This window comes from Alligator mississippiensis, chromosome 1, assembly GCF_030867095.1.
Source record: "Alligator mississippiensis isolate rAllMis1 chromosome 1, rAllMis1, whole genome shotgun sequence".
Taxonomy (NCBI): domain Eukaryota; kingdom Metazoa; phylum Chordata; order Crocodylia; family Alligatoridae; genus Alligator; species Alligator mississippiensis.
In genome coordinates this window covers 171,385,702-171,399,096 of record NC_081824.1, presented here as the reverse complement: position 1 = coordinate 171,399,096, position 13,395 = coordinate 171,385,702, and the positions used below count along the sequence as shown (strand labels likewise).

Sequence of the window (13,395 nt, the reverse complement as noted above, 5' to 3'; positions counted from 1 at the left end):
AAATGTCAGTCCATGTATGGTTATAGATAAAGGCATAAATGACTGTGAAGAGGATCTTATAATGGGAAGATTGAAGTAACAGTAGATGGTACAATCAGCACACAAATTATGATAATGTTAAGAAAATAAAAGAATTTACCTACTCCTGGTGCATCTCCTTCTTGATACAAAAATTTCAATGTTCTATTTCCTCCTTTGGCAAAAAAATTATCGAATGCTGCTAACTGTTAAAACAAAAAGTGTATCACTGTAAATCAAATGCTGTCAAAATATTTCATTTATATTTATCTTAAAAACATACAGTGTTCTTTGACTTGTTCAAGGATTTGGTGACATGGGATAAGTGTTTTATTCTATAAGAGCAGGAAGATGAACTAGGTGACCAAATTGTTCTTTCCAAACTCTAACTTTATTTATCGGGAATTTAAAGTGAAAATAAAGAACCTGAATATAAATTTAAAGAAAAACAAACAAACTCCATTCTTGGCATTTGCTGGTAACTAATATACCCTGAGCATGATCTTTGAAAACTATTGTGTTAATGTAAAAGTGTGTTAAATAGCTATCTCCACATCATCCAAGCAAAAGTGAAAATACTACAAAAACAAAAGAAAAAGGAAAAATTAGTTGGCAATTAACTATGGCTCCCTGGAGTAGATGTAATGTACAGATGTGCACTCTTGTGTACATCTTCACACTCAGTACAGTTATAAATATATAACCTCAGAACACCAAATGTCTCTGAGGCATTTATACTCATGTAAAGAGATGTAACAACAGTCTTCTTCCACATATATCAATTGGTGTTGGCAAGTCAACTCTTCGGCCTTCTGGTTTTGATAACACTGGCCACTTGCCCCCTGCAGCTTCTGTCCTGCACCACCCCCCACCCCCCACTCCATTCCCTCACCTTACTGTCAGACACAGCTGAGCTCCAGTGTCAGGCTGGACTCCTTCCCAGGCACAGAGCACATGGAAACTGTGTCCCCTGCCCAGCCTATCAGCAGTGCTGACACTGCTGCATGACTGTAGGGGCTGCTGTGTTTCCATGTGCCGAGCTCCAGGAGGGAACAGAACCCAAGCAGTGCCTCACAGTAAGGTGTGGGAGACAGTGGGGAGAGCCAGAGACTAGGGAGTAGAGGGAAAAGGCAGAGATTGTGGGGAGATGGGGGAAGAGCAGAGGTGGTGGGGAGCAGGGGCAGGAAGACTGAAGGGGTAAGAAGGGAGGAGGGCACGGGGCAGAGGGCAAGGGGCCACCTGCCTCCCCCCAACCACTGCAAATGTTTGACAAATTTAAGACAACCCTCTAATAATGAGATTCTGTAGCTGGAATATTATAACAAATGCAGACATTTTTCATATACAAAATCTCATTATTGGGGGGTCATCTTAAATTCAAGGTCAATTCAGATGCGAATAAATACGGTACCCCTTTCAACAGTGCAACTTAAAACCCCAACTCCAACAGTCTCAGAAGGACTCTTTGGGATGAGAATCTTAACCTGGTGCATAGCCCAAGCTATTCCAGATGGCACAAGGACTCACATTGTTCCACAATCACATTGACTGCACCAACTTCTGCAGCCTTTTAAGTGCAACTAACTCTGGTCCTGCTCTGCAGCAGCAGTCAGTTTCTATTTCTGCTGGGGTCTCCTATGTGGGGAAGTCAATCCTTCTCCCAGCTGCACTCAGACCAGGCCCCTCCACAATTTCCTTGGGGCCTCTTTAAATGGTACTTGGAACATATCATGGAGCAAGGCCTCTCCCCTGCTCCATCCACGCTACTCCAGGCAAAATGGCCCCCATATTGCAGCTCCTTTCTCCTCATTTCCCCTCCTCCAAGCCCTGAAAGCAGCCTGGGGACTGTAGTTCAAACCACTGTCCTGTATTTAATTTTTGCAGGCTTTTTGTAGCCCACCCACTCTCTCTCTCTCTCTCTCCTATTGGCGACTTCCTGCCAGCTCCCAAGGCAGGTTCGGAGCCATCATTCAACTCAGCTCCCTGGAGATCCGGGTGTCAAAAAAAACCCACCACTGCTGATTAGCAGTGCAGCAAATATATGCATGTACAGTGCGTGTGGTTTGCAACACCACAAACCACACATGTGCACTCATTTGCACACACTCCAAGAGTGCAAGATTTGCGGGACCAGCAGGCAAGCAAACGAAATGGAGTATGGTTTGTAAGCTCAGTAATATTGGCATGAGGAGCATGCTCGAGGGTTTTTTTCCATTTTAACCTATAGCTATCTAAGATAAAATCCATAAGCAGCCCCGGAAGCAGGGACTTCTCACTGAGCTACAGAATCATGGTCCCTTTTTGCTTGCTCTCCACATTACTCAGTGACTCTGCTTCGACAGGAAAGATGCCAAAAAAAGTGCTTAATTGGTTGTTAAACAGTGACTGTGCAAGCTTGTTATAATAAATATTGACTCTAAGACATCATAAGCTCTGAGACTTTATGACTGATCTTTTGTGATGGTAATTCACAGGTTGTGGAATCTGCTTGCCCTATATGACCATTTCTCTCTATCCCTTCCTCACTTACCCCCCCCACCTACAAAATGTTAGGGGTCTGCCCTTTTGTAATTATCATCATCCCTGTGTAGAATGTACTTTTTAAAAAAGAATACTATATCATTTTTCAATCTCATTAACACTTCTATAGTATTTTAATTTTACTGTACTTTAGATACACACACAAAACCATTAATATTTCAGTGAAGCTATTTTGCAAATAATACAATTATTATTAAAACAAAATACTGTTATGTTGGGGAACAGGTTAAATTTAGCTGAAGCAAATAGACTTGGTGGCTGCCCGTCATTCAGGATACATTTAAGAAGCAGTTAGGCTCCTCTTAGAGTAAGAAGGTTTTAACAACAGGAGCCACAACACAAAACCTAAGGCACAATAAAGCTTTGTCAAATCAGCTTTATTTCATATAAGATACAGAGGTTTCACTGGGTATTGTTTTAGTTGCACTATATGTAAGAAGCAGAAGCAGCAAGAAACAACACAAATGGAAACAGAGAAAGCCTCAGAAAGATGGGAACCAGGAGCAGTTGTAACCTGGGAAAAACCTAAGGAAAAAAGTGTTTTCGGTGGTGTAATAACTAGAAAAGGAAGCTTGGAACATTGACCAAAGAAATTGCCCTCTCTTGTTTGATTTGTATTGTGTTTGGTGATACAGGAGTTTGAGAAAATTCTCTGTAAATAAATAGGACTACAACAAATAAACACTTAACTCCATCACCAATTTATCCTTGTGATAGAAACAAAACCCCAAAATACCAAATATTGACTAACCATACAGTTCAGAAACAGCAACAATACATAAGTATATTAATAACGGAAACACAACAAATATTTAAATCAGACTCACTGATGGGCCATCCAAAATCATCTCTTCTACAGTTGTTACATCTAAGCTAAGTCTGTCTCCTAGAACTTCAAATATATATTTATATGAAGCATCAACTTTCATCTTTCGACTTTCTCTTGCATCTCTATATCGTGCCTAAAACAAAACAAACAAACAAAAGTATTAAACAAAACTAAAGTCTATGAAGTGGTTACAAACTATAACTCTTAACCTGCTCCGTAACTGAAAATTGTTACTAAATGTTATTGTTTATGTGAAACTTCCCTAATGGTACTCTAAGAAAAAGTAAACTCCTTCTGTGGTTTAACAGAAAAACAAAATAATAAAAATTACAGAAGCACACATCAACACCACAGGAATGCCAAGGAGGAGCAAACAAATATCCTACACTTAAAAAAATTTTTTTTGAGATATTTGTGGTATATATTAGCTAGTACTCCATCTCAATCAATATTTCAATTACTTCTGTCCAAGTGCATAAAAATAAAGGTCACTTATAAATAAATTTAACTAAAACTACTTTTAATGGAAAAAGTCAAACACATATAGAAACATTTGCAGGATCAAGGACATGTACAGTTTGCAACTGTGTCCCAGTATGCTATTGAGTGAACATTTCATGTGCTTTTCTCTCTACTCTTTTAAAAAATTAAAATATGGCAAAACAATATTTCTAAGATAAAAAAGTTACGCACATTTGAATAGGCAGAGCTTCTAAAGACTGGATTTAATAAACTGAGGGGTAAAAGTGAAACTCTGGGGAGAAGACTACTGAGTTTAAGATCTAATACTTAATACTAAACCTGTTTTTCTTTTATGGTTTCTTGTAGAGATTGAACTCCACTAACACTCCGGCGAAATTTAGACATCCTGCGGCTAGCTGGAAGATAGGCAGGAGGGTCTTCAGAAGAATGGAGAGGTGCTGTTTGTCGAGCATGGCCGGCAGAACTGGGCACAATATCCTCTGATGCAGGAGGGCCAGGGGGAGTATCCTCTGGTACAGTTGTGCCAGATCCACCATCCTCAGGTGCAGCTGGGCTGGGGCCAGGCTGCCCAGCATCTTCTTCAGTTTTTGGAATTTCTATCTGATCCCCTGGTACCTCCTCCATTTTGAAATCTGCAATTTATCAACAATTCAGTTACTGTTATGATATTTTAAAAATACCCTTACTTATACTCTCAAGCTAGAGTAGGAAATAAAGGAGCAGATCTCTAAAATTCTCTGCTATCTGCATAATGCTACTATTCCAAACCAGTCCTTTAAAAGTTGCTAAACATAATTTACTGCAAAACTTAGATTAATGCCTGCATTACAAATATGTGTTGAAACTAATTACGGATTAGTTAGCTTTTAGTAAAATATAATAGAGCCATTTTCTGTCCAGTACTAATAACTTGTAAGATCATCATAAATAAATATAAATGAATTTTTTAATTAAAAATCACATTTTTAGCAACACTGCAGGATGGACCACACAACATATTAAAGACTAGCATAACTTACATCACTGTTCAAAACTCATGTGGTTTACACTACTATTCAAAGGGGACAGATGATTAGCATTCCCAGGGAAGCTGCCAAAGTAGGTACGCTGATAGCAGATCACAGGTGGCAGTAAAGACAATAACATATTGCACTGAGCATAGTTAGCTCAGTAGAAAAGAGGCCATGTGATACCTAAACTGTTGCAACTTATTTCAATGCAGCACCAGATTCCAGTAAGTTTCACTACTGTAGGGCTAAACATCATACATACATTCCTTTTTTACATCTATGTTAGGGTAGTCTACGTTAAGGCAAACATATTGCTCGTCTAAGCCGTTAGACATTCTGAAAACTACCGATTATGATAAGGGTGGAATAGAAAGTGCTTTTTCAGTCGATCAATCAAACAAAATATTCTGGAACTTCTGGTAACGATGATAAAAGTTTCAATGAATCTGGAAAAAATATTTAAACTTAATACTGTAATTGTTTATAAATAGTAAATTATTTAATTTGTTGGTTAGAATGAAAAATCAGAGGAGTTTGTGTATTTAGTGTTTGTCTTTATTTATATGCTTATGATAGGTAGATATTTTCATTAAGGACAAATCCAAATTGTTCCCTTAACCTCCAAATGTGGTTACAGCATGGCTGAAAATGAGGTACTTGGCTTAAAAAGCATGTTTCAAAGTATTCTATGCTCTCAATGATTTCTACAAGGAAAGATAGGACCCTCTGAAGGACAGTTCAGAAGGCCTGGAAATTAACCAGGAAACCACCAAGAGCAGGCAAAAGGAAAATTAAGCACAAGTGTGTCGGAACTGCCAATGTTTCCCGAAGTTTAAGCATATGTCTGAGCACTGCATTTTAAGTACTTTTATCCATTCGTGATCCGGAATCTTCAATACTCTTCTGAGAATAGGAACCTAATTAAGCAGAGCTCATTCTTGCAGAGAAAATGGCACTGACTTCTTTTTTTATACTTACCTAGCAGGGCTGTGTGAAGCTTCGGTCGCCAATACAATTTGACGGCGCTTCGGCCCAATTCGGTGGCCAAATCTCCGAATCTGAATCAAATCAGAGGACCCTTGAATCTCTCCAAATCGAATCAAAACCCTTTGAGATTTGGAAAGATTCGGCGATTCGGACATAGACACAGCTTTAAATGTTTTTTCTACATACCTCTAGGTAGCAGGGGCTCCCGAGTGCTGCGATGCTGGGGCACATGGAGTGTCCCACAGTGGCACTTCTGGTCCACTTCTAGTCTGCTGGGGAGCACACTGAGGGCACCCCCCAGCTTGGCAACTGGTGCCTCCTGGCTCCCCCCGTGGCTAATCGCCGAGCCAGGGGGGTGTGTGGAGGAGTCCCCCTGCATGCTCCCCGGTGGACCCAGTTTGCCGCCGAGCATGTGGAAGGTCTACCTGTACTCCTGTGGGATGCTCCATTGGCCTCATCATCGCAGCATTCACAAGCCACACGGGTACCTCGAGGTACATAGAAAAAACATTTAAAGCTGTGTCTCTGTCCAAATCGTTGATTTTCTGCATCAGCATCGAATCTTCAGATTTGGATTCGGCCGAATCAAATCAGTGACAGTGATTCAAATCAATGAATCAAATCACTGTCCCCAATTCAGGCCGAATCTGAATTGAATAGTGCCAGCTTTGCACACCCCTATTACCTAGGCAGGGATGTCAAACTCGTCCAGCCACTTGGGACAGATCTGGTCCGTGGAGCTCCTTGTGGGCGGGATCAAGACCCAGACGCACCTCAGATGGCAGGACAAGCAGGGGAAACATGAACCACTGCAGATGCCCGAGGCACCATGTTAGCTTAGGGCAAGGGTGGGCAATTATTTGGGCTGGAGGGCCACTTAAGGAGCTTTGGTGAGCTGTTGTAGGGTGGGGAAGGGGGGTGCTGACTCAACTCAGCCCAGCACAGTAGAGAGGGTGCTGACTTGGCCCAGTGCAGCAGAGGAGGGTGCTGACCTGGCATGGTGCAGCTGGGGCAGGGAGAGGGAGCAGATGCTGGCACAGTGGGGTGAGGGGCAACTGATCTTATCTGGCCCTGGGCCCATCTGCCCCACATCCACTGCCTGGGACACCAGACAGAGTGAACAGGGACTCCACAAAGACCAATGTGGAACAGGGGCCAACAGCAGAGATGTGATCTGCTTCAGGCCAGGCAGGGATGTGTGGGAAGTGGATCACAGCTCTGCCTTGGCCCCATACTGTTGATGCCCCACGATCCTGGCCCCAGCTGCTGCCTACCCGTCCTGCTCCTGGATGCTGCTTCCCGCCTGTCCACAGCCCCGGGCTTCCCCCTACATCTGCGCTGTGAAGGGCTGAGGGACCCACTGTGGGCTGGGCAGAATCCTTTGGTGGGCTGAATCCAGACCATGGGCCATATTTTGCCCACCCCAGCTCAGGGAATCACAGGGGTTAACACACCCATTTCTTGCCCTGCTGCCACTGAAGCAAACCCCCAATGGGCCTCCATACCCTGGAATTCAGCAGCTGTTGTGTCAGCTTCAGGAGCTGTAGGGTTAACATCACCATCACTTGCTCCACCGCCAAATTCCTGGCCTCTCCAGGAGCCCCTGTGGGCCAGAGACAGGCCAGATCAAGCCCATGGATTGCATTATAACTCCCCTGAACTAGGAGATATGTAGACTATAGTATGCCATTAAGCCAGGGGTGGGCAAAATGGATGATCTGGCTGGCAGCCAGACTTCATTTCCCAGCAGCCCCTGCCCGCATGGCTTGGGACAGTCTCCTTGGAGACCCCAGCCACACCTGCACAGGAAAGCTGCACCTGCATGGGTTGCCATGGAAGCTAGCCACTGCCACACTGACAGCATGCGCAGCAGAGCAGCACAGGGGCCTGCTCCAGAGCCAGGACAGAGTCGCAATCTGTAGCCTGCATGCTCTGGGCAAGGGTGCACAACTCTGCCCTTGTTCCAGACCAGGCTGTCATCACTGCAAGGAGCTGGGGCAGAGCCATGATCCCCTGCTTGCACACCCCTCCCTTCACTCCTGTGTGAGGTAAGTCACCTCTGAGGTGAGGGTTATTGCAGTATAGACTGACCCTTGAGTCAAGACACAGTTCTCTGCCCACGTACTAGAAGGTGGGAAACAATGGGCTCTCACCATAAACCTAGATACCCATACCTGACCCTATACCTACCCATTCTGACCTTATACCTAGGGTCAGAATGGGAATCTTTAGTTCTCCTCTAGTGGCTAAATGGCTCAATATTAGAGCTGACAAGAATTCAGAATTTGAAACTCTGGAACATCTTTACTCTGATTTTTAAAGCATTTTTTTTAAAAAGCTTCCCACAAATGAGAAATTACAGAATAACTTGTTTTGGAAACACCAGCACATGGTATTTTTAAAATGAGATGTGCTTCCTAGGACTTCAGCAACCACTGGATGAATGTATTATGATTCTTGTCAATTCCACTGCTGCCACCACTACCTACTTGCACAGAGAAACTTTCAGTTCCACGTGCTCTTCAGTGGTGGAGAGCAGCATAACTGACAAGAAACAACGTTACAGAGCGACTGTCACAGCTTCCTTGGTCCGTATCTCTATCTCTAGGACAGCCTTACCACAGACTGTCTTGAGCAAGTGAACCCAGGTCATACAGCCTCCTTGGCCACCTGGTTTACCAGCCTGCCCAATCCTTATGGTCCTAAGAGGCAACCAACAGAGCCAGCTGTCTCAGGAGACTGAAAGGCATACAGCCCTCAGCTCTGCAGCAGTTTAGATGGCAGGGCTTCCCTGAACAATCCTGAAAGCGCTTCTGGAGTTCTGAAGTTCCTGGCTTCATGACAAGGAATCCAGAAGCCCTGAACTCCTTAAGTCCTGAGCTGGCATTTTCAGAGCTTCCAGCCTCCCCGTCATGGAGTCAAAATCCAGGGCTCATTTCTCCTTGGGCTTTCAGTGTCCCAGCTCTGTGGTAGGGAACCTGGAAACCCTGTCACTCAAGACAGTTCACACCACAGGCTGTACACTGGATGTTTTGAGATCCTTAGCCCAAGGGCAGCAAATATATGGAGGCTCCCCCAGAGCTGTGAACACTGTCAAATTGCCTTAAGACTACACCTTCTCAACCGCATAAAAGGGGGCCTGGTGCCCTTAGAGCAAGCATGGGCAAAATGGCAGATCCAGCCAGCAGCTGGACTCCATTTCCCAGCAGCCCTTGCATGCGTTGCTGTGGCCAGTTTCCATGGAGACCCCAGCAGCAGCAGGGCCATAACAGCAGGAGTCGGGGGTTTCCATGGGTGGGGAGCTGCTCTGAGGCCAGGATCTTGCAGCAGTGACAGCGTGGTCTACTGCCTGCAACAAAATAGCTCAACCTCTCTTCTTCGACAACTAAAGGCAGTTTGTCTTCCAGAAACTAGAGCAGGGGTAGGCAACGTTTTTTGGCTGGAGTGCCAAAAAAAACCACGATGTCTGCCTTGAAAGGTGCCAGAGTGCATGGGCTGGAGGTAGTGAGCCGAGCAAAATGGTCTTGTGTGCCATGCTCGGCCCACATGCCAGGGGTTACTGATCCCTGAACTAGAGGACGATCTCCCTCTGCTTCAGCAACTAGATAGCCCATCTTTCTCCTAGGAGTTCAGGATGTCTAGGATCCGAGTTTGTCCCTTTCTCTTCCTACTTCCAGATCTTCCCACACAGGTACCCTCCCAGCCCAGGGCGCACACAGCCCCACCACAGCGCACACTGGAGTGTGCTGGGGGAAGCAAGCAGGAATGGGGCTGAAGAATGCTGCACTCCAACCATTAATTCATGGCTGCCAGGTGATTCGCTTCCTAGGGACTGCTGCTGGCTGAGCCCAAATTGCAACCACTGATTTGGCCACCACCATTCGCTACTACATTTCAGATGCGAAGGCAGAGTACAAACTACCCCTCCCAAACTGTGCAGGACTCAGGCCTCCCTTGTTTGGGGGCAGACTCTTCCTCCTCTCCATCCTTTGGAGAAGAGAGAACAGAGGCCCTTCACAAAGCCCAGTTGTTGAGACTGGGCCGATGGGTCTGTCCTCCAGGGTAAAAACAGACATCATCTGATGTCTCACTTGTGCCACCTTAAAAAAAAATAATTAAGGTGGCACAGATAAGCCTTCAAATGACTTTCCACTCTGGAAAAAGTCCCAGCTTCAAAATTAGACACACACCCCGCCCACCCCCAGCTCCGCCCAGCGCGGGGGCTGCACCCGCCGCGGCTCCCGGGCGGAAGGCGAGGGTAGAAGAGAACGAAACGCAGAGGCGAGCACGTGCCACCGTCACTGACCCGGCTCCCCGCGCACGACCAACTGCCGCCTTGCCTCGACCGTTTCCCTCCTCCACGGGGAGGTAAACGAGTTCCGGCGAGTGCCGGATCCCTCCGCCCCCGCTCTCCGAACGCGCGCGTGCTGCTCCTCGCCAGGCTCTGAGCGGCGGAAGGACACATCGCACAACCGCAGCACACATCGCACTACCGCAGCACTTGAGACAGAGATTGGAGTGGCGCGAGCCGGGGCAACGGAAATTTCCCCTGCCTCTGCGCTGGTATAGTTCATTGAGTCACTAGAGCGCAGGCGCGGCCTGGCCCTGTCCAGTCCTGCTGCGAGGGGTCTGGTCCCACCGAGTGGCGCTAGGGTTCTGCGCTCCACTTGCCCGGGGCAGCCGCGGGGTGTAGACCTGCGCTGGCTCGGGAGCCTTTCAAGGGCGCCACTCGGTGCCAATGTGCAGACGTGGCTCCCGAGATGAGCCTCCGGGTCTCACGTTGTGTTGCAGCCGCCTGAGGGCTTTGCAGCAGAGTCATTTTCTGCGGTCCCAAAACGAGTAAAAAGTGCCTCCTATAGGCAAGCCGTAGAAAATCATGACCCTTGCTTTTTAAATAGAGACTATCTCACGTGGACAATTAATGTTACTCCTTAGTAATTGTTATTACTCAAATCATTTGATAACGAACTGCTCGTGGCCTCAGTCCTTTAGTGAAGTCAGCACAGTGGTTGCAAGAGCCGGTGTTTGCCAAGTACTGTGGCAAGGAAGTTTGGTGCCTAGCGCAAAGCCTGTAGCAGCAGCCCACCCTCACCCTGTGCACAGACAGATGCAGGGGGCCCACATCCATAGACAACGTGTAGCGGGGGGTACGTACGGGCCTCTGCTGCCTGCAGGAGCTTGCCAGCTTTGGCCCTACCACCAACAGTGGTGCCTGTGGGTGGCCCCCCAGACCTAGGAGGCACCAGTCGCCCATGCATACCCCCCTCACGCATGCAGCAGCAGGAGCTGCCCTCCTCCTGTCCCCGGGCCCCTGCAAATGACTTGCTCCTGGCTCTGTCCCGTGCCGGTTGGGCAGTACCTATTGACACCCCTTCACTTTGGCACCTGGATTGGTCACCCTGCTTGCCCGCCCTCACTACAGCATTGTTTGCCAAGAGGCCTGGAAGGGAAAGGGGGGACAAAATTGAAGTGGAGAACCGCTGCATCGAGCACCAGGAGTGCAGCCATGGATGAGGCATGTTCCCACCCCAGGAATGCTCAGGCCCAAGCTCCACTTCCCCTGGAAAAGGAGCCTAGCACTTGCCATGGTTGCAAGCAACACCTGCCATACCCTTAAGTCTCCCCGTGCTTCAGGTGTTCTTGTTCTCTGCGTACCACTCTCTTGTATTCACAGCCCCTGATAGGAGAGACCTGCAAAGACACCGGCTGCGCTTTCTAATTTGGGGAAGGAAGAAGAATCAGGATAAAGTCTTAACCCTTGTGTTTTCTATACCTGCAGGTTTTGAACAGGCAGCTATATGTAGCACCCACCTGCTGCCATTCCCACCAACCTTCTAAGTGTGCAGTCAAAATCCATCCTCTACATGCAGATCTAGGGACATGGTCTAATCCAATAATAATATTGTAATTAAAAATGAGGATTTGTATTGCCCACTACTTCATTTTCAAGAGGGGGAGAAAGGAGGACCCGGGCAACTATAGACCAGTCAGACTCACCTCCATCCTTGGCAAAATCTTTGAAAAAATTATCAAGGCTCACATTTGTGAGAGCCCGGCAGGACAAATTATGCTGAGGGGAAACCAGCACGGGTTCGTAGCAGGCAGATCGTGCCTGACTAATCTAGTCTCTTTTTATGACCAGGTTACAAAACGCCTAGACACAGGAGGAGGGGTGGATGTCGTATATTTAGACTTCAGGAAGGCCTTCGATACGGTATCCCACCCCATACTGGTGAACAAGTTAAGAGGCTGTGACTTGGATGACTACACAGTCCGGTGGGTGGCGAATTGGCTAGAGGGCCGCACCCAGAGAGTTGTGGTGGATGGGTCAGTTTTGACATGGAAGGGTGTGGGCAGTGGGGTCCCGCAGGGCTCGGTCCTTGGACCGATACTCTTTAATGTCTTCATCAGCGACTTGGACGAGGAAGTGAAATGTACTCTGTCCAAGTCTGCAGATGACACAAAGCTATGGGGAGAAGTGGACACGCTGGAGGGCAGGGAACAGCTGCAAGCAGACCTGGACCGGTTGGACAAGTGGGCAGAAAACAACAGAATGCAGTTCAACAAGGAGAAATGCAAAGTGCTGCACCTGGGGAGGAAAAACGTCCAGCACACCTACAGCCTAGGGAATGACCTGCTGGGTGGCACGGAAGTAGAAAGGGATCTTGGAATCCTAGTAGATTCCAAGATGAACATGAGTCGGCAGTGTGACGAAGCCATCAGAAAAGCCAATGGCACTTTATCGTGCATCAGCAGATGCATGACGAATAGATCCAAGGAGGTGATACTTCCCCTCTATCGGGCACTGGTCAGACCGCAGTTGGAGTACTGCGTGCAATTCTGGGCGCCGCACTTCAAGAGGGATGCAGATAACCTGGAGAGGGTACAGAGAAGGGCCACTCATATGGTTAAGGGCTTGCAGACCAAGCCCTATGAGGACAGACTAGAGAACCTGGAACTTTTCAGCCTCCGCAAGAGAAGGTTGAGAGGCGACCTTGTGGCTGCCTATAAGTTCATCACAGGGGCACAGAAGGGAATTGGTGAGGTTTTATTCACCAAGGTGCCCCCGGGGGTTACAAGAAATAATGGCCACAAGCTAGCAGAGAGCAGATTTAGATTGGACATTAGGAAGAACTTCTTCATAGTTAGAGTGGCCAAGGTCTGGAACAGGCTCCCAAGGGAGGTGGTGCTCTCCCCTACCCTGGGGGTCTTCAAGAGGAGGTTAGATAAGCATCTAGCTGGGGCCATCTAGACCCAGCACTCTTTCCTGCCTATGCAGGGGGTCGGACTCAATGATCTATTGAGGTTCCTTCCAACCCTAACATCTATGAATCTATGAATCTACTCAAAGACTAGCAGATGACTAATATAGTTAAAAAAGTAGCAGGGCCTAATAAATACATTTAAAATATATTAAGTTAATGCTGGCTGAATACCTTTGTTGGGTTTCAGGGGTATAGGTTGTAGCTATGTTCATTTAAGGACATAGACAGACAAGGTTCTTTGGGTAGATCTGATATCTTGTAT

The 13,395-nt window shown here is 46.9% G+C and overlaps 1 protein-coding gene across 1 annotated transcript in view; it reads right to left on the bottom strand.

The window, feature by feature from the left end:
- The window catches only part of DNAH8 (dynein axonemal heavy chain 8), a 343,175-nt gene extending 332,467 nt beyond the window's left edge, over positions 1–10,708 (bottom strand). Inside the window, 4 exon segments of the mRNA XM_059716994.1 lie at positions 140–224; positions 3,387–3,521; positions 4,190–4,503; positions 10,175–10,708. Coding sequence (XP_059572977.1) covers positions 140–224; positions 3,387–3,521; positions 4,190–4,503; positions 10,175–10,442 — 802 coding nt within the window. The 5' untranslated portion in view covers positions 10,443–10,708.
- Between the last annotated feature and the right edge of the window lie 2,687 nt (positions 10,709–13,395).